The sequence below is a fragment of the Aulonocara sp. 'chitande type north' Nkhata Bay genome, linkage group LG12 (genome assembly GCF_057382095.1).
Source record: "Aulonocara sp. 'chitande type north' Nkhata Bay isolate Kocher_YH1m ecotype deep benthic linkage group LG12, A_spYH_male_GT1.1, whole genome shotgun sequence".
NCBI classification, from domain to species: domain Eukaryota; kingdom Metazoa; phylum Chordata; class Actinopteri; order Cichliformes; family Cichlidae; genus Aulonocara; species Aulonocara sp. 'chitande type north' Nkhata Bay.
The window spans coordinates 29,005,985-29,029,265 of NC_141355.1; the positions used below are offsets into that span (position 1 = coordinate 29,005,985).

Consider the following 23,281-nt stretch of genomic DNA (forward strand, 5'->3'; position numbering starts at 1 on the left):
CCATATATGTTCAACAAAAAGCTAACTAATCTTAAACTGGAGCAGTTTACAAATTATAAGGGATACAGTGGTCGAAACGTAGCTGCCAGTTTGAGGATGTCAACATGTCACACTGCTGCAAATTGTAAACAAGTACACTGACTCCATCCTTGAAGCTCTGTCAGACATATTTAAAAGCTGCTACATGAGTCGAAACACAGATCGAAGTAAAAAAACCAAAAAACAAACAAAACACACAGTTGGAAGCAGCATTTTGTAATTTCATTAATTTCCACACATCTAGTAATCTGTTTTCCTTCTTTTATGGGAAAGATGATGTTCTTTCACTTCTGACTGAAGTCTTTGATCCTGAATATTAAATCATAATTAGAAATACTTTTTACGTCAGTGTCAAAATACTTTTTTATTTTCACATAAAAAGAAAAATCAGTAGGTTCACGGTTTCTTCTGCACAGCACGAGTGGGCGGCTGCTGACGGAGGGTATTTTTTACAGCTCGTGATCACTCTGAGGTTGAGTCACATAATTACTCTGTTTTGTGTAGTAAAAGAAAATAACACATTTTCTCTCCTCACAATTACTGAAGTATCATGAATAAAACATTCATCAGGGAGTTTTACATATCTCCTGATGGTTTTTTCACATTATGTAAAAGGGGGAAAAAAACTATTTGAATAGTAATTCATTGTGAGGGTGATCAGAAGGTGCAGTTCAGCGGCTGATGTTCATTCATGGATTCTCTTCCCAGGGTTTACACCACTTTGTTGATTATAGAACCTAATTGTTCTATCTGGCACTCCACCACGTCCCCCTTCTGGAAGAAAAAAAAAATGTTTTAACACTTAATTAAAAAAAACACATTTCAAATCACTGCCTTATTATCTGTTAGTAATTAATGGGGGAAAGGACAATATAGTCCTTTTATGCCTCTTTTCAGCTACGTTTTTTAAATTCTTTGCCTTTACTAAAGTGGCTTTGCATTGATTCATAGTTTAATTTTTGTTTTCTGTTTTAGCTTCTTTCTCCAGGAAGAGCCTTGCAGCAATATAACAACCACAAAATGTCAATGAAATTAAGCGACTTGCAGCAACAACAGAAAAAATAAGTGTTAGCAATGCTAACTCAGGTCCTGAGTTGGCTCAGCTTTGCTGGCCTCACATCCAAAACCACTGCTTCTCATATGAGGGAGTGGCATGTTCATTAGATGGTTACCTAGGCAACCAGAGCCTGGCCATTAGTGACCTACTGTCGTCTACAATCAATTTACTTATGTGTGACCTAAGGCTTTATTCTGATTGGCCGACCTTTGTAAACCAAAGGTTTGAACAGATGTGTGGAGATTCTGTGCTCACACGTGGAAAAGAAAGTCATCACAGGAGACTTTCTTTTCCACGTGACTGTAAGCGCCTGAGATGACAACATTTAACCCTCTGAGATCTTAAATCATCATCAGTTTCAACCCTCAAATTTAACCTGAAGCCAAATTCTCAACTTAGGTACTCTGAAAGAGCCATTTTTTCTTTCTTCACCCCTCAGCTGTACGGCTCATGCTGTATTACCATCGCCCCACAGGATGAGCAGGTGTCGTGGACACGCATGTTTGTGAATGCGATGACTCGAGAACGAGGCGGCGTAGGAGTTTGAAATTGATACCGTAGTGTTTTATTAAATTATTCTCCCAAATCTTAGCAATAAGGGAACAAATAAAACAAGAGCACTCAGAGAGCACAACTGCCCCCAAAGGGCAAATGCTATACTACAACTTTGATGTTTTATTATATTTTTATTACAAAATGATGATGTCAGCCTGTTATATTATCATTGTGACATCGTAGGATGTTATTGAAAAAATAAAGTGTGTTATACAGCTCCCTCTATGCCCTTTCACGTGATATGTTACTCATTATTTATGATTTCTTGAAAAATGTTTTCATGGTCAAATACTTATTCAACCTAGGTACTCATGACCCCCAAGGCCTGGTATATTGTTGTGAAGTTTGAAGACGACTCATAAAAAATTGTGGGTAACACAATTTTCTTTACAGATTTTCACATTTGGTCTGACGTCGACTTTTGTTTCCAAAACCTAGAGATAAGGTCTTGTTATCACTTCTGATTACTTGAGCCCTGCATATTACTTTGTTGCTGATGGTTGGTTGTGAGCGACCTTCCTAACCCTCTAATGCAGGAGTGTTGAACTACAGTCCTCGAGAGCCAGTGTCCTAAAACTTTTCTGTCTCTGCTGCAACACACCTGAATAAAATTAGTAAATTTTATTCAGGTGTGTTTACTCAAGCACATTTATATATATGTAAGTGTTTGGAAAAATGTACTTCAAAAAGTGCTTTTATTGCACCATGTTCATTCACTCAAGAGCTGCTGTAGCATGAATCAAATGGCTGAATTGCTGCTTCAGCATGCAATCAAGTTCAAGAGTCTTGCTAATGATCTACTAAATTTATTCAGGTGTTGCAGCAGGGATGCATGTAAAGGTTTCAGGACACTGGCCCTCGAGGACTGGAGTTGACACCTGTGCTCTAATTTAGTACCCTGTCAATCATCTGTATCCTGTACTTATTGGTGATCATTTCATGATTTCATGAACTGGGCTCAAAAGTTCTTGAATGTCACCGACTTTCTACAATCTCTGGTTTCAATATTGCTGCCACTTCTTGGGTAAGACTTCTGAGGGTTAACGAGCCTTCTTTGATACCATACAGAGATAAGAATAGAAGGGAAAAAGCAGTCTGATAGATATTACCTGTGCAAACACCAACCTCATTATTCAATACTTTTACCATGTTTGATAGAGGCATAAACCACATTGGTAACAAAACATGTCCAGACCAGCTGTACATGCTGCGAATTCACTTTTGTCAGACTATAAAATCACCTTGAGAAAGATGGGCGGCTTTCTAAATGCACCCACGCCTGGAGGAGTTCCTGTCAGAAACACATCGCCTGGAATCAATGTCACAAACCTATCAATAGGGGAAAAAGCACAGAGTGGAATATCAGAAGAATTACCATCACTTCAGCAAATTAGGATTTTCTTTCTCGTCGTCGCGCAGTATAATTTCAGTATTAATTTAGATTAAGCCGGAGCATGCGAAACAATATCTCCCACAGATTATTCCGCTGTCTGCACAGATCCTGTGAAAGGTGCTGTGGGCTGCCATTATTAAGAGAATAACACAGGCATTATCACCAGTAAGTTGAGCGAGAGTGGGAGAGGCGTTGTAGTCTTAAAATCTCAAATCAGATCAGAGAACGCTCCAGCTGGTCGGTGCCGGTTGGGGTGGATAAGTCTTAAATGAAGCGTGTAATTTTAGCTCAGAGTCGGCAACTTTTTGTGGCTTCATTTCTTAACTTCCTGGAATCTGAACTCTCAGCTTGAGTTACTCAAGCAGAAAAGAGTACTTTGTTATGTATATGAGTACATAAACACACAGTATCTGAACTTCTCATTTATGGAACTTACTTTGAGACCCAAGCGACAAGCGCTGCTGTCTTGAAGATGATCTGATCCGTGTTGCTGTCCTGGACCGTGTCTCCATTAACCAGGCAGCGGATGCTCAAGTTATGAGGATCTGAAGGAGAAATGACACATGAAGTAGTTTCCTACTTGTGACTTTAGGCCTAAAGATAGGAGACAAATTTGTAGGGAAATAATTTTATTATTTTAAAGAAGCTGGTGGAAAGTAGTCTAAACAAATTTATTAGACCACCCGTCATGAACACACTATTATTTTTTCAAGAGTACATCTGCATCGTGGATAACAACAGTTTTTATGTTTTAGCATTTAAATATCATTTCTGACCTGTAGACGGGGGCACTGTCTTTTCAACAGTGCACTATAGGATACATGTGATCACTCAGAACTTTCTTCTGTGCAGTGATGTTTACACAGACTAAACTCATACATTCAAAATGCCCCCGACAGCATAACACAGCCACCTCCTCTCCCTGCAGGGGGGTCAAGCATCTAGGCTTTTCCTTTAAATTGTCACCCATCCATAGAGGGTTTTAATTGCTCAGCTGCCTCTGTTTTACCTGCACGCAAATAACCAAAGTAAGAGGACAACGACACTTGTGGAGGGTAATTACTAATAATAAAAATTATGTAATTATCATTTTCAAACAGGCAGACAAGCACACTCTACCTTTAAAGAGCGATTTTCATTCTAACTAAACTTAGACTGACGTGGTCTTTGACAGCGACGGTGTTGAATCATTTTTCAAGTGTGTTGTATAAAAGAAAAGCCTCGTCTCTCTGAAGAGGACATGTCAGCACGGCTTAGTTTTGCAAAGTTGCATCTGAACAATAAACAAAAACTTCTGAAACAATGTCCAGATGAGACAAAAGTGGAGACATCCGGCTGTAATGCACAGCACCATGTTTGGTAAAATCAGCACCCTGTAAAGTTTACAGGGTGCTGATCACCGTAGTTTAGACTCTAAACTACGGTGATGGAGGGGTGATGATCTGGGCTTGTGGTCCATCCGGAGGCTATTTAAATGTCACCTTCCGTAGACGTGGGCACGCTGCTACCCTGCTCTGCTCCTGCACCATCTCCACACCACATCACAACGTTTGGTTATTTTGTTCTCCCCCGAAAAAAGTGAGAATGTCATCAGTTCTGATTGTTTGTCTGTTTGTTAGCAGTCTAGCATCCACAGTTCTCAAGAAATTATCTGTGAATGTAGCGCCAATGAGAGCTCGAGCTGATTTAACTTTGGTGAATTTTGGTCACACCAAATGTGAAAAATCTGTAAAAACTTCAATATTACAGCTTAGCTGTGATTCACACATACAACATCTGACATATACGGACTGCTTTACAGCACTGATGTGGATTTACATCTTTACTGTTGAGTTCAATAAATTTAGTCTTCATCCACGAGCCGTTTGTAACATTCACAAATGAAAGCCTGAATGGTAAATGGCCTGTATTTGTATAGCGCTTTACTAGTCCTCAAGGACCCCAAAGCGCTTTACACATTCAGTCATCCACCCATTCACACACTGGTGATGGTAAGCTACATTGTAGCCACAGCCACCCTGGGGCGCACTGACAGAGGCGAGGCTGCTGAACACTGGCGCCACCGGGCCCTCTGACCACCACCAGTAGGCAACGGGTGAAGTGTCTTGCCCAAGGACACAACGACCGAGACTGTCCAAGCCGGGGCTCAAACCGGCAACCTTCCGATTACAAGATGAACTGCCAACTCTTGAGCCACGATCGGCCAGAACGAATGAACTGAAGCAACAATGTAGCGCTCATTAAAAAAAATAAAATAAAATAAATCATACAGAACATAATGATGAAGATTTATTGCAGTTAAAGATGTTTTTTTACAAGCTACTGAATGTGTACCCAATGTTTCACAACTGCATGTAACAATAACCATTTATAGTATCTTACGCGAGTTTTTTACTTGTCAGCTCAAATAATGGCCGTAACCCAAAAGCAAATATCAGCGATGATCGCCTGTTAAGCACAAAAATCATCGCGGGACATTTTTATGTGAACATCTCATCTTTGAAAATGGATATTATGATGTGATGCAGGAATATTCTAGTCTGCATATAGAAGTAAGAATTTCTTTGTTTTGTTATTAAACCGTTGGTAGCAGAAATTAAACCGTGGTGAATCGTAAACATGATGGCCCACATTTGACAAGAATGTTTTTAGCCTTTAGAAATCCTAATGGTTACCATTATCATCTGGTTGGGGCTTTCATGCTGCTCCCATCAGCTACAAAAACAACATTTCCTCACTGAATTGCAGCTTGTTAACTCGGTGAAGCTGCTGGCGTACGGAATCACAGATAATTGCATGAGTCACCAGATTGTCTTTAATTCCCCCTTTCAGCCTCACGCTTCCTGCTGCGGATGCTCGTTCTCTCACCTGTCACGGTGTCAGTGGTTACTAAGGCTGAGCCGAGAGGACAGAAGCTGTCAAATGTCTTTCCTAGAAGCCACTGCTTCCCGTTACGCTTCATCTGCCAGTCACGAGCGCTGACGTCATTGGCCACGGTGAACCCGGCCACGTAGGAGAGAGCGTCTTCCTCCTAATAGAAAGAGGAGTGGAAATCAAGTCAGAACAGCTGCTTCGCCAAGCGTGAAAGCACCGCGGCCTTCATTGATGCTGTGATGCTGACCTTGATGTGTTTTCCTCTTCGTCCTATCACAAAGGCCAACTCCACCTCCCAGTCCACCTCCTTCAATCGCACAAAAGGCCAAGATGATGTAAAAACGGCGTCAAGAAGCATCACATGTGTATTTTTTAGCATTAATAAATTAAAGTATACTAAAAACAGCTTGTTTGTTTTTTTTTATGCAAGTGTTGTGCTGTTAAATTATTGTCCTGCTCACATCTATCAAAGAAAACAAAAGAATTAATTTGATTGGTTAAATTTTAATCAGGCACTAAATGTGAAATATGTCACAGGGCCTACTTTTAATGGCTAACGTAAGGAGTCCCCCAAATCTTTTCTATAATACTTTGGTATTTTCTTCACTCTAGTCTGGCTTGTCCAGACCAGATTCCTACTTTAAACAGTGACCTACTCCACCTTTAACCACTCATGTAAAAGTATTTTTCCATTAAAAGTAAATGTTAATGTGACAACTTTCAAGGGATTTGAAGTTCAAAGCTAGAGAGATGCACTTCTACACAATCCTATCCAATTCGCATACTCTGAGATCAGTATGTAGGCTGCTGATCAGCAGAAAAGGTCGCGTGCAGTTGACTTCAGTCTGTCTGCAGTGGTCAAAGTGTGTGAGCTGTGCAGACTTGGGCTAAACAGACACAGCTCAGGGTGCACTGACTCTTTGATAACATACATTATCAGCTCAATGCAGTCTCTTCATTAGTTCTGGTGTTTGAACTAAGGAACAACACAACCCATTTGAAAAATATGACAGAGATGACCTTTATTATCTGCACACCACACTGCCTTTAACGCAGATAACGTGGGTCTGTGTCGTCTGTAAGGCTACATTAGATGTGTTACTCCTTTGGGAGTAATTCTGGATAATAAGAGCGGAGATTTCAGGCTTGTTTGAAGTCAAGGCTGATAAAAGCTAGAGGTGATAGCTCTTGTGGTGGTTTTTGCTCAGAGATCTTCAACAATCATCTTACAAGAATTTTATTTATTTTTTGTCTTTTTCTAGATATAACTTTGACTTCTTTTGAGTTAGCATTGTTCTTCCTATTAAGGCCTCTGTCAGTCTTGCCCTCACCTGGCTCTCAGAGGGCAATATGATGTCATCGTACGGCCCTGTGATGGCGCTGGGAAACTTGTTGAAGATGATTGGTTCTTTGGGGATTGGAGCATTTTGTTCCAGGCAGTGGTCGCGGTAGTTCATACCCACACATACCACCTTCTCTGGACCTGTCACTGGAGACAGCAGCTGGATGTCTGCTCGGTCTACTACACACTTACCGGACGCCAAAGCTCTGAGGATGATGATGAGGAAGACTTGTTTTAGATGATGTGGAAAACAGAAGTTGAACAGATGACCAAGCTTGTTGACGTATGTGAGAAAGAAGATTGTGTTAACTGAAAATACTAAAATGATGATGATTTGAGATGAGTGTAATCAAATAAGCTGATGATTGAGTCATTTGAGTAGAAGGAGCATAAGGCAATAGTATGGCTGTATTAATTAATGGCTTAATGGAAGAGAGTTGTTGATACCTCTGTGCACACTCCAGGCCCTTGTCTCCCAGCTCCAGAAGCTCTCGCATTGTTGACGGCATCAAGGGGTCAAATGCCTTCAGATCCACCACACTGTGCCCCTCACCTTGCTCCACTCCCACCCTGATGCTTGCTTCTTCACCACGACGTCGAAACTGCACCAGACGCATCGCTGCACCGCTGAGTCCTCGCCTCTGCACGTCCACAGCTTGCCCCTGAGCGATTACACTCCTGAAGATGCAAAAGGAGCGAAGAGGAAGTCTCATCTGTTCGTGTGAGAAGAAGAGGAAGTGGAAACAGATAGTAGAGGTCATACCTGATCCTTCAACAAATGCACAGTCCAAAGACATGGATGGTAGTTTAACTGATTTTGTGTGAATAAACATGAATAATCGTTTTTCTCTATATGTTAGCCCTCTGGTAGATTGGTGACCTGTCCATGGTGTAGTGTGACTCTCACTGGGATAGGCTCCGACCCAACTGTAGCCTTGAATTGGATTAGAGAAATAAGATGGAGGACTATAGCTTCATTTTCCTGTTGTTAGCTGACAGGAGCGGCACCTGGTGTGATATGCTGCTGCTGCTGCTGCTGCTTCAGGTGTGCTGTGCACAGAAGTTCTTCAGTATACACCTTGGTTAATAAATGGTAAATGGACTTGTTCATGCTGCACAAGGCCGGGCGTCATGGACACCCAAGTTTGTGAATATGAAAACTTAAGAATGTGGTCGTTTTCTGAAAATCACCTAGGATTTTAACATTTATATTAAAGGTGCAGCTACTAGGAGGCTGTAGTGTAGCACTGGTGACCACTACCATTTTCTACTTTTCTTGAGCAGTCAGTCAGCATGTCTCATTCTCACTCACACACACACACACACTCTTTTAAATGTAAGTGACTTCTATCTAACATTCACACACACATTTACACTCCAATTAAGACTGACACTAAGCTTTAGTCTGAGATATCGAAATCCACCGACAGTAGACCACCTGAGCCACAGCTGAACAATGACTGGATATTTGATTTAAAGAAAATAAGGCATTTTCCCCCAGAGACCTGCCTAATATGACTGGATTGTTTCCCCCTCTATTTCTGACCATTCTATGTAAACTATAGCGCTAGCTGTGTGGGAAATCCTAGTATATCATCAGTTTCCGTTTATAATGCAGTGCAACGATTCTGTCATGCACTACTTTTCTAATATTCTCCAGATTCTGACTTTTAATGCCTCAGTCTAAACTCCTTAAACTCTTAAAACTTGCGTGAACCCTAACTTTTCTGAGAACCGGCTGCCATAATGGAGCAAGTGCAAATTAAGTTCGCTAATCTGCACAAAATAATAACACGTAATTATCTCCCGCTGTCGCATTGTAATAGAGCTGCAAGTTGTAACCACGGTGGAAAAAGCAGCTTCTCTGTGCAGCTTCTGTCCCTAGAAACGGTACCTGCAGCCTGGGATGATTTGCTTATCTCGGAAATTTTTTTTTTTATCATTTTTAACTCTTATTTTATACTAAAACACTTACAGAACAACCGTGACACCTACTGCTTCCACTTCGACCTTTGCACTGCCTTCAGTCAATACTCACCTCCGCAGTTTTTGCAGCTCTGCACAGAAAACACTACTTTTAGCTACTTCCGGTTAGCGTTTGTAGTCCGTCAGCTCAGTCTCGTCCAAAGCGAGATAAATCACTCAGCCAGCGACGGAGTGCAGCCACGATTATCATTTATATCATTGCTAGTTGTAATTAATATATATGTGTGATGTAATCATCTAAATTGAGCTTTTGGCTTTTTAATGAATCGGAAGTAGAAACTACAAATCCCTGCTGTGTCCTTATTGTGTCTTGAAGTACAGTAGGAAATTTGGCGGCCTGGCTAACTTAAATTTAGACATTTTCTACAACAAAACACGAAATAAATTTACAGCACATAATTTTGCTGCTTAACCACACACTGAAACCAGCCGTTTAGTGTCAAAGCTGCCTTTATTAGCCGACCCAAAAAGCACTTTACGGCTAAGCTTGTCTTTATCTTGCAGCTACGGAAGTCCCTGAAGGCAGCGTGAGTGGATCATGTGACCAATTCCTAACCGGTGTAGGAAGGATCATTTAGGCTTTTCATCCTGAAGGTAGCAGAGCAAGACGACAGAAAATGTGCACCAGGTAGTATTTACGTTTTATTTAAAATTCAAAACGGCTAATTTAACGGTTTTCTGACGTGCAGCTTTCTGCCGCATGCGCAGAATCGGATCCAATTTCAACATGTTTTTGTATTTTAACCCACAAATAGCAGGCTGTGAAAATAAGATATATTTTACTGTAATATAAACTTAATGCAATAAGTCAGAGTGGTAATATAGCAAAAAGGAGGCCATATTAATCCACGTGTCTCACATAAACGCGTAGTTTTAAGTAGTAGTAAGTAGTAGTAATGATATTGCTGTGAGTGTGATTACTTGTTTTATTAAGCACGTGTTTAACTGGCTTTGCACACAGCTGCGTGATATTGAATTTATTGTTTTACGTGTTATTTATTTAGTTAAAATGTGGATAAATCCGAACCTACCATCCTGCTTGCAGATATTTATTCATATCTAGTTTTCACTTTCGGTTACTTCTTCTAAGCGTCATATGATGCCAGAAGTATCTGACTCATGTGAAATGAGTCAGTCTCGTGAGCATTTTATTCCCTGTAAAGCGCAGGTTATTTGGTCTGGAGACAGTCATTTTAGCTCAAGCAACAAGATTTCTGGCTTCAAGTTGCATGGACAACCAAAGTCTAAACGTGTTTACCGCCACAGGAAATGTATTGTGTGACACTCCTTAGCAGCTGTAGACAACACAGAACCTTGGCCCACTTTTTTTTATCAGTAGCCTGCATTATAAAAGACTGATTGTGCAACTCTGTCTTCTGAGATATCGTGTTAGGCTCTGCTGACATTGCAGTTTCTCTCTCCAGCGTCCAGCCCATCCAATGGACGAGCGACCTCAGGAACCAGAAGTAAGTATCAGGGCCCCACTTCCTCTTTGACTGTCAGTTTTTATTCTTTTGATTTTCTTAAAAGACCGTTTGTTTCTTCTTTCTAGTTTTGATGGGATTGTTTTAGTGACCCAGAGCCATGAATCCCTGCCCTCTGAACTTGAGTCCCTGAAAGCCCCACTGCAGGACTACAGTGCTGTAAGAGTCCGACTCTCTTCTTTCGACTATATATTTGCTTGCAGTTGTGCAAAAGATGGGCATAGAAGCTGGATTAAAACAATAGGGTTAAACAAATAAGACCACATTAAAATAAACTTGAGGAGAAGTTAAAATAAGGAGAAAAAAGGTACGTGTCAGTGTATTTTCATGTTTTATGTCCTTGGAGAATTGTTACAAACTTAATGAAAAAGAAAGCAAGTCATGGCTGGCTGATCTCATCGGGCAGGGCATTCCAAATCTGATGGAAAAACACTTTCACATTTAAACCTTGTCTGAAACTTTCTATAAGGGCGTCACCAAAGCAAATAAAGGGCCAAATGAAATTAAATCATCTTAAATTGAACCAAGTGATTGGTAATCACAAGATCCACAAACCAAACAATAATCTCAATTTAAGCTACATTATATTAGATTTAAACAATCACTTTATTAAATCAGCACAGTTTTAGCAGATATTCGTCATTATATCTTGTTGTCATTCCTGCTACATTAGTGTGAAAAAGCATCACACAGTCTGTTATGTTACTGTGACAGTAAGAAGTTAAGGAAGTGTGATGGATGTGAGCAGCTGCATTGAAGGACCTGAAATTGCCTGCCCTCTAAACCTCAGTGTGACAGTGACGTCCTGCAGTCATGGTACTACTACTGCCCTCTACTGATGCATTGTGCTTTGTGGTGATTCTAGGTGGACAGCGGTCTGGGGGAGGAGGTGGTGGTCATCAAGGTCCCTGGCCTTCCTGGTAACCGCTTGGTGTTTGCCTCCACCGGCCCCGTAAACCGCGACTACGATGACATCAGGCGCTTCAGTGATGCAGCAGTCAACGGGATCCAGCGGTCAGTTGAAGGCAGCTGACTTTTTTTCTTCTCCTTCTTTGACTTGAATTGCTGGTTTACTTCCATGTTTCTTACCTCATGTGGTGTCTGTTTGCCCTTTCAGTGCCTTAAAAGCTGGCATGCAGCGCCCCCTGCTGGTGTGCCCTCCACACGCAGACTACAAGAACAACACCTTGGTGGCTGCGCTCGGAGCCCTTCATGCACTCTACATGGTGAGAAAATATCTTGATTGATGGTTTACCGTTTGCCAGTAATGACAGGTTTAGTGTATAAGTGCTATCATCCATGTATGGAAATCGAAAGGTGTGTGAGGTGGACACAAGCAGCTGCAGACACTACACACAGTCACTCTAGAGACGCTGTCCGCAATCATAATGATGCTGTGGCCAAGTTTAGAAATTGTATTCAGATAGTTTCCCTGTATGGAGCCATGAATTAAAAACAAGAAAACGTATCTGTGTGCAAAAAGGACACTCATTCACCCTCTTTGTGCCCAAAAGCCTCTTGAAGTGAGAGAGAGCAACGTGAAAAAAAATGACCACAAGGTGTGTGTTCTGGGACTGTGGGCAGCGGAAGAGGCTCGGGGAACAAAGCTGGTGGAGCTGGCTAATGCTCTGGAGAATGGGAGGTGAGTCAGATACTTGAACTCATTGTCTGCACACGTTTCCTAAGCTGACCACATTTGGCCCCCTCAGACTGGCGTACCGTGACATCGGTGGATCAGACCCTGAACGTATGGCTGCTCCTCGTGTGGCTGATTACGTCCAGGAACTCTTTAAAGACAGCCCTGTGAAGGTAAGAACGAGTATTATTACATCTATATTCTGCTTTTGTTTTTTAAGAAAAATTCAGAATTTGGAATTTTTGTTGATTTTCGGTCTACAACTTTTTTTTTTTTTTTTTTTTTTTTTTTTTTTTAATTTATCTTTGGTTCTTCTGTCACAGTTTAATCCACGTTTTCTCACCTCAAACCTCTGCGTTTGTTCACCGTCAGGTTGAAGTGGTGAGCGACCTGAAGACTCTGGAGAAAGAGTATCCGTGCCTGGCTGCGGTCAACCGCTGTGCCAACAGTAAGATGCCACTGACCCACAAAGCTGTTAAGATGGGTTTTTTTTTTTTAAAGCTATCAAACTGATTTAATGTTTTCTTCTTTTACAGGTGTACCCCGTCACCAGGCCCGAGTCGTCAAACTGCAGTACTGCGGAGAGGGGCCGATCGAAAAGACGCTCATGTTGGTGGGAAAGGTGAGACTACACTCTTACGTGTCTGCCCTTGAACCAATTAAATCGCTTTATTTAAATATTATTCATATAACACCAGATCATTACAATAGTCAGCCCAATGTACTTCATATTATGAAGTTGAGACCCTACAAGATGATATTAAACCCAAAATGAAAACCCCCTCAAATATCATATAGTCATATAAAATATGAATGTTACACCATTTAACCTCAGAGCCCATGGCATTGACTAACTTCATGCCCACAATGAGCAGATATAAGCTTATGATCAAAAGTGTATTTATCCAGATTAAAATGTCTCTCTTACGGCATGTTCAGAGTTTAGCACCAGCTAAAACAGAGAGCTAGTTTCTTCAGTGTTACACAGATTTGCTGAACACTTAACTGCTTAAATTGGCTGTGAGTTGCCAGGTTGTGTTGACAGATGGGCTAGAACTGTATGTATGGTGTAGATTGTTTACTACATTACATATCCAATCTGGTAAACACCATAGAGGCGCAGATGCATATATTATTGATTCGTAACAGTGTTTGATTATTATGGGAGTTAACAGGAAGAATGGCATGCAGGAAGGTGTCAGGTAGGAAATCAGAAAGAAGTGGCGGGTATTCGTTTGTACTTAGTCAGCAAATGTGCCTCTGATGTGGCGTTTCCAGGGTATCACCTACGACACCGGTGGAGCAGACATCAAGGCTGGTGGCGTCATGGCCGGGATGCACAGGGACAAGTGTGGAGCTGCTGCTGTCGCTGGCTTCTTCCAGGTGAATAATCGCCTCTTTGCACCTGAACAATAAATACTTGGAATAAATATTCATCACTTGTGACTCGGCTATAAATCAGCTCTGCACGCTGCTGAGTCACCGTTAATAAAAACCTTATTAGATGCACAGAGGTGAATATTTCGCCTCCCTGCAGTCTTCAGAGGGCCGCTATACATACTGAGATTTGATACATTTTAAATGGGGGAGTGAAACTTTTGAAACTCCTCTTGCACTTCAGATCGTAGCCCAGCTGAAGCCACAGCACCTGAAGGTTGTTGGCGTGATGGCCATGGTGAGGAACAGCGTGGGTGCAGGTCAGTGGGCTTCCATTTGTTTTTCCACAATATTTCTGTGGAGTCTCGTCAGCTGACATTTTTTGATTTTACTCAGATTGCTACGTGGCGGATGAGCTGGTGGTTTCCCGTGCGGGTCGTAGGGTGAGAGTGGGAAACACTGATGCCGAGGGTCGTATGGTGATGGTCGACCTGCTCTGCGAGATGAAGGAGAAGGTCGGAAAGCTCGGGAGACATCTTTAGCTGTTAGTTTTCAGTTGCATTCCTTCCCAGCGTGACCTTACCTCTGCTCTCCACACAGGCAGTAAATGAAGTTTCTCCGCAGCTGTTTACTATCGCCACTCTGACTGGTCACGCCATCAGAGCCATGGGACCCAACTACTCTGTGAGTACTGCTGAAACTCAGACAATATCTTCAAGAGCTGTGTTTTTATTCAAGAGCATGTTTAACAGTTGAAATGAACCATTTATGTAAAGCCTCAAGCAGTTATAGCTGCTCTCTCTTTAAAACAAATTTCTTTTGATTGAGTGCTCCTTGCAAACGGAAGGTTTGAACAGCAGGCTAATGGGACTTCTGTGCTCACGGCCAGAACAGCGTGCCTGAGCTGAACATACGGAGGACATCTGCTCTCACTGACTTGTAGCCTAAAGTTAAAAAATAAATAAATAATAAAACAGATTGTTTAGAGTAATCTGAAGATGGAGCTTTTGGCTTACAGGGTTTCTTATGCATACACTAACTACTTTGGCAATGTTTAAAATGAGCATGCACTATTGTAACTAATTTTTTTTTTTATCAATACAAAACAAAAAACAGTCTGAACACATTCCTCAAACCCAACCCACCCTACCCCTAGAAAACCAGATCAAGGATATGAATATAGTCAGACATTAACATATTTACTCAATCGTGTATAAAAATATGTTGTCATGTTGTCATTCTGTCACATGCATTCAGTACACCAATACTGCTCTGTGTTAGTAATGACAGCTTCCATGCTTATACTATACAAATTATATAAATGGTTGCCAGGTAACATAAAATGTGTTGTATCTGATCTAATTTAATTCAATTCAGATTTATTTATACAGTGCCAAATCACAAAAGCAGTCGCCTCAAGATGCTTTATATTACGAGGTAAAGACCTACAGTAATAAGAGAGGAAAACAACCCTCTGTGAGGAAGCACTTGACAACAAATCCTTCCATGGAGAGAGAGTGAGCCTTCTAGCCAACAGAGATAAGAAGGCAGTCACGTTCACTTAGAGAGATATCTAATGGGGCCACCCCAAACGGTGAAATCAATGGAGATGGATGTGCTGTTTGTCCACATTTTAGAAAACAAGCCAAAACATACAACAGTGGTCAGGATCCTCCGCATCAGTCACACGATGATCAGCAGACCAATGACCACTATGTACAAGTTTAAACTGGACTACAGTTTGCCCAGTTGGGTCTGAGGTAGATTCTCCCAAATCAGTTTCCCAATTTGTTTTTAAGATCTTCTAAACTAGTCAGGTGATGCGTATTGAGAAAAGCATGGATTTTACTCATAATCTCTTTGTAATCAAGTTGGCATTTAGAAATCTGACCTAAATTTGTTGTTGTGGTACATAAACAGTAACAGTCTGAATTCTGAGCTAAATGAAACAAAGAATCTGTGACCCCTCCTTTATGATAGGAAAAAAAAATAAGAGCAGTGTTTTAATCATCATTGTTGTACTAAGTTAAGTTTGGAACTTTTTGATTTAGATCATCATGGATAACGGACCAGCCCATCGCAGCGGGAACGCTGCTCAGTGGCAGAAAGGTGAGAAATATTTACAATTATAGATCTACTTACCTAAGGCTTCTCCAGCTCTTTCAGCTGGAGCTGAATCATTTTGTTAACAGTTGAGTTAGTTCACCTGTTTTGCCAGGTGTACAAACCAAAACAGCCAAGACAACTTCACTGACAGAGGAAACGCCGAATAACCAGTCCTTTAGTTATTTTAACTGTACAGATGATGCTTTGAATTACTCTGTTCTGCTCATTTCAATTACAGCTAAAACCATTATTCAATGAATGGACTCCTTGATTGCTGCATATTTACTCAGATACTTTGGTTAATTGGATTTCAATATGTTTTAAAAAATGAATTATGTTTGCATCGAACTCAGTTAAGACATAACTTTAGTGCAGACTACAGATTTATGGGACCTGATTTAGGGTCTAATTAATTAGAAAAATCTTCCCAGATCTTTACACAGACTGTCTAAAACAGGGCAGCCTTTCAAAGCTTATTTATATATAAATTGAATCATGTGACCTCTTTAGAATCTGTTTTCAACAGCTTTTAACTTTTTTTTTTCCGGTGTAACTATTATTGGAGCAAATTATAATGATATTGTCAGTGAGACCACTCCTGTTGGCCTAGCACGTTTTTGTAGTTTAGGCTTTCATAAAATTGCAGTACTACCGTTTTCCCAGCAGATGCTGCTATTGTAAGAATTGCAAATACTTGAAAAGAAGTAAAAGCACATTGCTTCATAAACCTCTTTCCACCAGTGCAGGGTCCTATCTTGTTCCTGTTTCATGCATTCAGCCCACACCACTATAAACCTGCTGATCTCATAGCTGGAACCACTGATGTTAGCTGAGGGGCAGCTGCAAGATACCACTGATAATGTCTGCTGTGACTTTCATTCTGTGAAATGACCCTACCTTCTCCTATACTAGCACAATGTTGCCTTCAGTTGGCAGAACGCTGCCTTTGATTTACACTAATACATGGCCTTCTCCCTTGCAGCCGGAGAGGTGCTGGGCGATTTGTTTGAGGTGTCTACTATCAGGCGCGAGGACTATGAGTTCCACAAGGGCCAGTCTGAGTACGAGGACATCCTGCAGTGCAACAACCTGCCGTCCTCTGCTACACCTCGAGGACATCAGACACCTGCAGCTTTTCTCATCATGGCTTCAGGACTTGACAAGGTGCTTGCTGATTTTATTCATCTGCTATTCATGTGAAATGTGTGCATTCATGTGGAATGACCTGTGTTACCTTGTGCGTGCCCACCACAGCACGGCGTGGATTCTGAAGCCCCTCTGCCGTACTCCCACATTGACATCGCCGGGTCCAGCGGTCCTTTCCCAGGTGTACCAACAGGAGCCCCAATCGTCACCATGGCAACCAACTACATACTCTCTGATCTCTAAACAGAGAAATTTAGTCTCTGCACTTAAACCCTGCACAAATTTCTTCCCATCCAATTACAAAAGAAACACCTGCTACAGCACTTAAAAAATTAAAAATAATCTGTCCTGTTTGACATGAATTAATACCTCAGACTGCTTTTCTGTAAGACTGTTTGCTGCTTCATATCCGAATCAAGTGTCAAACCAGCCTGTCAAGTGGCCTGAATCAGTACATTCTCAGGGGTTAAATGGCCGTGCAAACGTAACATCCTTTTCTATGTGTGCCTGTATGTATGCACCAGACTTTAGATGTGATTTGTGTAATTTGTGACACCATGTGCTTGTCAAACCAAGTACTTCATCAATAAAAAGGTTTTTGAGGTCTTTGTGTTCTCTCAACGTAACTTGTTTTCTTACAAGGAGGAAGCCCCATTTTTATTGCCTTTGGACCAAGTTTAAAATAAAAAAGGAAGTGATGGATTTTTATTTTTATTTTTTTTTAAACTGGAAAATCCTAACTGATGTTCAAAATTGTTGCACTTGTAGTAAACCTATTTTTAAAAAGACTAGATACATTTAGCTAACTATTAAGCTTTGTAAAATTTTGAATAGTTAGGTGATAGCTACAGTTAATTTACACATTTAGCATGCAAAACAGTCATATTACAGTGGTCATTTTATATGACAAATACATTTTGTTGTTTATATAGAACAAGTACTTTGGATGTGAAGATTAGCTCCCACTTTGATTTAAATTCAATACTTTGTCACTGAAAAGAAGTCTAACTACAGATTGAATCTGACTGATACCATAATATAAGAAAAAGAAGTTAAATCACAACAGTGTGTCTCAGTTTTGTTTTGTAGTAAAATAAATTGCAGCTGCTACACTTTGGACTTACATTTTAAGAAATAAATGTACTGCTCATTGCCCAGATTGTCCTGTATGTATAAAACAAAGTTGTTTTTTTTCTTTAGATGAACAAGAACTTCCATCCATCCATTCACTTCCGCTTATCCTTTTCAGGGGCGCTGGAGCCTATCCCAGCTGTCATAGGGCGAGAGGCGGGGTACACCCTGGACAGGTCGCCAGTCTGTCGGTTGTTCAGTCTGACGTCACTAGCCGTATCTGGGTCTAAACTCTGCTGCAGGTCCATATATCAAATGATCACTGTGGCATTACTGAGAGTTGAAAAACTGTCTAAAGTCTTTCATCTTTAATAAAATGATCAGCGTTCTGCTCTACCAGGTGTAACAATTGAGTTTAGCATCCAGGCATCCATGAAAACGGAATTTATGACATTTAACGGAGTTAGAAGTTAGCAGGGAGTTAGCTCGCTAGCTTCTATCTAAATACAATATAGCATGTCCTGACTGCGGGGTTTTGGAAACAAATTAAAACGTACAGCTCTGTTATCACTTCCAGCATAAATGAAGACAGAAAACTAAACAGCAGTGATGTTTGTAGGGTTACTGAAGTTGGGCTAGCTGGTATATAATGATGTGCTATGTGACCGCTAGCGACACAGCTATGTTAGCATAATATAAACAAGCTAACTTTTTTTCCACTCGATAAAAGTTAACGTGAGTGTTCTCGGTGGTCAGAAACAAATGTAATCGCATGGCAGGATGCTGTAAAAGGACCAAACTTCAGCCGGGAGAACAACTGAGATAATCCATCCACAATACGAGGTTAGTCATTCATATACTGCTGCATGGGCTGAGCTGTAGTTACATCCTAAGGTTTTAAAAACTGAGCTTAAATAAATGATTAGTGGTAATAAAAGCTGAGGGAGGTCAACAGGGATCACTGACTGTTTTAGGAGCTTTTTGAGATCAAACAGAAGAAAATACATAACATTAAACATGTTAACAACACAAAAGCCATATTACTACTTTAGACCCGGAAGTAGGATTCGTCGCGTCATCACTGAACAACCGGGACAGACAACCATTCACACCTAGTGGCAATTTGGATTATCCAATTAACCCCACAAGCTGCATGTCTTTGGACGGTGGGAGGAAGCCGGAGTACCCGGAGGGAACAAGAACTTTTATGGTATTTATTCATGTATTTCTTAATTACTTTGGTGTTGTATGAATGGCTATGGGAAAGGTCTTTATCGGTACTAAAAGCCTGTAAAACGTCTGAAAAAAATTCCAAAACGTGATGCCCACATTTTCTAAAATTGTCCAGTGGGCCAGATTTGAGTTTTTGCTAGGTCGATTCTGGCCCCCGTGCCCTATGTTTGACACCCCTGCTGTACAGTGTTGTATAATTCTGTATAATTTGTCCAGGTTACAAAATTGTCCTCTCCAACATGGCTGAAATAATCGCCCACTCTTTTAAGCGGTTGTGGCGTCGACAAGGAAACGGAAATGACGCAATCGCGCCCCCGAATCATTAAAACTGGCTGTTAGCGCGCGCTTCCAGCTTAAACTCCTCTGTACCGTGAAAGTGGTAATCACGTGCCGTGTCTGTGCTCGCCAGCAACACAAAACCTGAGCTCTCAGAGAAGCCTTTCTCATCTTTTCATCTGCGCAGACATAAAACTCCACAGCAACCATGTTCGAGGCTCGCCTGGTCCAGGGCTCCATCCTGAAGAAGGTGCTGGAGGCTCTGAAGGATCTGATCACAGAAGCCTGCTGGGACGTCAGCTCGTCCGGCATCTCCCTGCAGAGCATGGACTCCTCTCACGTCTCACTGGTGCAGCTCACTCTGCGGCACGATGGCTTCGACTCGTACCGCTGCGATAGGAACCTCGCCATGGGAGTCAACCTGAGCAGGTGGAGCACATATACCAAACATAAAAAATAGAGCTTATAGGTAGAAAATACTGTCTTAACACCGTTTGATGCCAGCCCGTTGCTGGTTCTTGATGGGGCTTAGCTAAGAGGAGTTTCTGCTGACTAATGTCCCCAGGTTGACAGGTTGAGTTGTCAAAGTTTATCGAGTCTAATAACACGAAAAAAAATGGCTGCTTGGTTTGTGACGCGGTCACTATTTTTGAGTCTCACGATCGCTTTTAGCCCCTTTTAAGCGCACTTTATTACATCTTAATGCAGCTTCTGATGCTGACAAAGAACAAGGCCATCTTGGCGGAGTTGCCCGGGCATGTCTGCCTCCTGAACTTAGTTAACTCTTTAGTGACCGCTCTGAAATGGCGCGCTTTGTATATTAGATGTTGTTAAGGGGGCAAAAACATTTTAAAGTTTAAATTACGATTGGAGCAGTTTGAGAGAGTTCCGCTGCTTTGTGATTGCGCGGTGACAGCGTTTTAGCGCCAAACTGTGCGCCGGGATAGTTGGCGGGAATTGTTGTTGAACCCGGGAAATACCACTTCCGTTCCTACGTCACTGCCTGTTTAGTTGTTTACAACGCTTTTTAATCGGCAAATTAGACTGTTAGTAATATTTATTTTAAACTGTTTTATTGTTTAGCCTGTTGTCGCTGCAGGTCCTTCTTTTAAAAAGAGAACAGACTGAATGATATTTTTATTTAACTACTGACTACTTGTTGAAATTTTCAATTATATTTTGCGGAAAGGATTTGATTTATTGTGTGAATGACGTGGTTATATTAGTTATTTATTTAGTTTTGTTGTATTTTATAATGCAGCGAGACTAAAGTTTACGGATTTATTTTTTTTACCTCTCTTATCCAGTATGTCAAAAATCTTGAAGTGTGCCGGAAATGAGGACATCATCACCCTCAGAGCAGAAGACAATGCAGACACGCTCGCCCTCGTCTTTGAGACTCTCAGTAAGTTTGAATTCTATGTTTATTCAGTAACATCAGTCTGACTGGTGGTGTCACGGTGGTGTATTTACCGCTTCTCTTCAATCTTGCAGACCAGGAGAAGGTGTCAGATTATGAGATGAAACTGATGGACCTGGATGTGGAGCAGCTTGGTATTCCGGTAAGTCAGCTGTTACATCCTCAATTTGTATACGGCAGGGTTTTCCTCACACGGTTGCTAACCTTTCCATGTCTGTCGGTCCCTCCAGGAGCAGGAGTACAGCTGTGTGGTGAAGATGCCCTCCGGGGAGTTCGCTCGCATCTGCCGTGACCTTTCACAGATCGGCGACGCCGTCATGATCTCCTGCGCCAAGGATGGAGTCAAGTTCTCCGCCTCAGGCGAGCTGGGCACAGGAAACATCAAGCTGTCCCAGACCAGCAATGTGGACAAAGAGGACGAGGCTGTGAGTATGAGAGCTCAGCATGTTTTGGCAGACATGGGCAAGACAATTGCATAAAATTTACATGTGAAATAATTAAAATGTGATGGTTTAAATATGCATTTTGTGCTCCGTTTTAACTGGCTCCTGGTGTAATGTGCTATTACTGCCAGAAGGTGGCAGTAATGCACTCACAAGCTGTTCAACAGTAAAAACGCAATAAAATAAAAAGAGAGAAATACTGACCTATGACTGGATCAGTTTAAGTTTCTACCAAGAAGTGACTTTTGCTGTTTGTACAGAGTACAGGTGGAGGTTGAAAGCTCTGCAGATGTTTCAGTGTCATGAATTCATGACTGTTTATTTAAAGGCATCAATTAGTTACCAGCAGATTTAAGACCAACTTTTTTTTTTTTTTAATTTAAATAAATCAAGTATTCTTAAATATTTGTTGCCATCTTAATGCTGAGACAGCAATTAAGGCCTTTACTTTAGAGCTTCTTATTTACTCTATGAGCTGGTGATCTGAGTGAGTGTGGCAGCACCTGTTAAGTTCTTGGCTCTTCCCTTCCTGTGTTTAGGTTACGATTGAGATGAATGAACCCGTCCAGCTGATCTTTGCCCTCAACTACCTGAACTTCTTCACCAAGGCCACACCACTCTCCAAGACCGTCACTCTCAGCATGTCCGCTGATATCCCCCTGGGTACGTGCATCTGCTCTTCCCTCAAATGACTGCAGGATTCTTCGTTTGGTGTGTCGTGGCCTAGACTTGACTGTTTGTTTTGTTTTTCTCCCTACAGTGGTGGAGTACAAGATTGCTGACATGGGGCACATCAAATACTACCTGGCACCGAAGATTGATGAGGAGGCTTCTTAAGGTGTTTCTAACAGACCAAAAAGGGAGAATAGAGAAAAGCGAGACGACTGCGACTTGTCCCGAGTGATTGAAGCACTGAAGTGATCTCATGGCGGTCGATCACTCTGCCCCGAGGTTTCTGATCTGCTGTCCGCGGTGGAAGGTCGGCCTTTTATAAGCAGCCAGCTGTCAGCTGTATGAATGGTGCCATCTGCGTGATGCAGTGAAGCCTCAGAGCACCCGGCTCTGGTCCAGACATCCCCAGTGTAAATGTCAGCACTTGCTCAATCTAAATTAGAGTCGCTCTCTATTTTTTGCCCGTTTTTGGGAAAGCAGATTTAAAATGTCATATTTCCTTTTCGTTTTTCCTCCCTTTTTTTCTTTTGTAGATAACACATTTGTAAATACTTCCTGTGGTTCAGCACTGTCAGTCAAACGCAATGTTTTTGTATTCATGGATTCATTCCCAAATAAATAATTGAGGTTGTTTAAAAATAATTTTGTCTCGTTTTTCTGGACATGTGTGAATATTCTTTCTGTATTTATCACACTCCTTGCAGATCTCTAAGCTGTTATGCTCATTTGCACCAAGGTACAGACCTACACAGCTTTTTAAAAAAGTTTTTATCTTTTATGTTGAGCACATTGAGTTTAGGTGTAATCAAATGTAGGATCTAACACTGACACTAGCTGTAAAATGAAATGTTTCTTTTTTGCACCATCTGCAAACCACAGCGGCGTGAAATTACGGCTCAAGAAAGGAATCAAATCTAAAAAAAATCAAAGTTTTTGTGATTTGGAAACAAATAAACAAATCCTCTAAGTATTGTCATTCCTGTCTGTTGACTTGTTATAAATAGTTTTGTTTTTTTGTTTGTTTTTTTGAGAAACAGGTCATGTTCTCTATTTAAAAACAGGGTTTTGCTAAGAGTTAATAAGAATGAAAGCGATCCATCTGGCCTGTTCATCATCAGAATCATTAAGAAAAAAGTAAATAATGTCCTGTTTTTTGGGGGGGGGGTTTTCT

The 23,281-nt window shown here is 41.2% G+C and overlaps 3 protein-coding genes across 4 annotated transcripts; 2 read left to right on the forward strand and 1 right to left on the reverse strand.

Annotated features, from left to right (window-relative positions):
* Positions 1-384: 384 nt before the first annotated feature.
* Positions 385-9,507, reverse strand: fahd2a (fumarylacetoacetate hydrolase domain containing 2A). Of its 2 annotated transcripts, none has more exons than XM_086314890.1 (8): positions 9,299-9,507; positions 7,708-7,973; positions 7,250-7,466; positions 6,166-6,225; positions 5,913-6,075; positions 3,481-3,589; positions 2,893-2,980; positions 385-813 (listed from the first exon to the last, which is right to left on the reverse strand). In XM_086314890.1, exons 2-8 carry the CDS (start codon positions 7,971-7,973, stop codon positions 751-753), a joined length of 966 nt encoding a protein of 321 aa, XP_086171016.1. In that variant the 5' UTR covers positions 9,299-9,507; the 3' UTR covers positions 385-750. The 2 variants fall into 2 exon arrangements, with proteins under 2 accessions (XP_086171016.1, XP_086171015.1); XM_086314889.1 differs by having other exon boundaries at positions 9,236-9,313.
* A 94-nt stretch (positions 9,508-9,601) lies between these two features.
* LOC147317662 (putative aminopeptidase W07G4.4) lies at positions 9,602-17,601 on the forward strand. The gene is made up of 16 exons (XM_086314888.1): positions 9,602-9,874; positions 10,671-10,712; positions 10,799-10,889; positions 11,596-11,744; positions 11,848-11,956; positions 12,245-12,372; positions 12,440-12,539; positions 12,739-12,814; positions 12,903-12,988; positions 13,645-13,749; positions 13,988-14,063; positions 14,140-14,258; positions 14,344-14,427; positions 15,795-15,852; positions 16,832-17,013; positions 17,104-17,601. Exons 1-16 carry the CDS (start codon positions 9,864-9,866, stop codon positions 17,236-17,238), a joined length of 1,551 nt encoding a protein of 516 aa, XP_086171014.1. The 5' UTR covers positions 9,602-9,863; the 3' UTR covers positions 17,239-17,601.
* A 2,009-nt stretch (positions 17,602-19,610) lies between these two features.
* Positions 19,611-22,752, forward strand: pcna (proliferating cell nuclear antigen). The gene is made up of 6 exons (XM_086314892.1): positions 19,611-20,004; positions 20,883-20,980; positions 21,070-21,137; positions 21,226-21,420; positions 21,978-22,101; positions 22,199-22,752. Exons 1-6 carry the CDS (start codon positions 19,784-19,786, stop codon positions 22,273-22,275), a joined length of 783 nt encoding a protein of 260 aa, XP_086171018.1. The 5' UTR covers positions 19,611-19,783; the 3' UTR covers positions 22,276-22,752.
* Positions 22,753-23,281: the final 529 nt, after the last annotated feature.

Excerpts from the sequence above, each read along its gene's own strand:
- fahd2a (XM_086314890.1), bottom strand. The coding sequence starts at position 7,973 with ATGAGACTTCCTCTTCGCTCCTTTTGCATCTTCAGGAGTGTAATCGCT. Across the intron at positions 3,590-5,912 it reads AACCACTGACACCGTGACAG|ATCCTCATAACTTGAGCATC; the intron begins GTGAGAGAACGA and ends TTTCTCCTTCAG. Across the intron at positions 2,981-3,480 it reads CTTGTCGCTTGGGTCTCAAA|GTTTGTGACATTGATTCCAG; the intron begins GTAAGTTCCATA and ends CCCTATTGATAG.
- LOC147317662 (XM_086314888.1), top strand. Across the intron at positions 11,745-11,847 it reads GCAGTCAACGGGATCCAGCG|TGCCTTAAAAGCTGGCATGC; the intron begins GTCAGTTGAAGG and ends TTGCCCTTTCAG. Across the intron at positions 11,957-12,244 it reads CCCTTCATGCACTCTACATG|CCTCTTGAAGTGAGAGAGAG; the intron begins GTGAGAAAATAT and ends TGTGCCCAAAAG.
- pcna (XM_086314892.1), top strand. The coding sequence starts at position 19,784 with ATGTTCGAGGCTCGCCTGGTCCAGGGCTCCATCCTGAAGAAGGTGCTG. Across the intron at positions 20,005-20,882 it reads ATGGGAGTCAACCTGAGCAG|TATGTCAAAAATCTTGAAGT; the intron begins GTGGAGCACATA and ends TCTCTTATCCAG. Across the intron at positions 22,102-22,198 it reads GTCCGCTGATATCCCCCTGG|TGGTGGAGTACAAGATTGCT; the intron begins GTACGTGCATCT and ends TTCTCCCTACAG.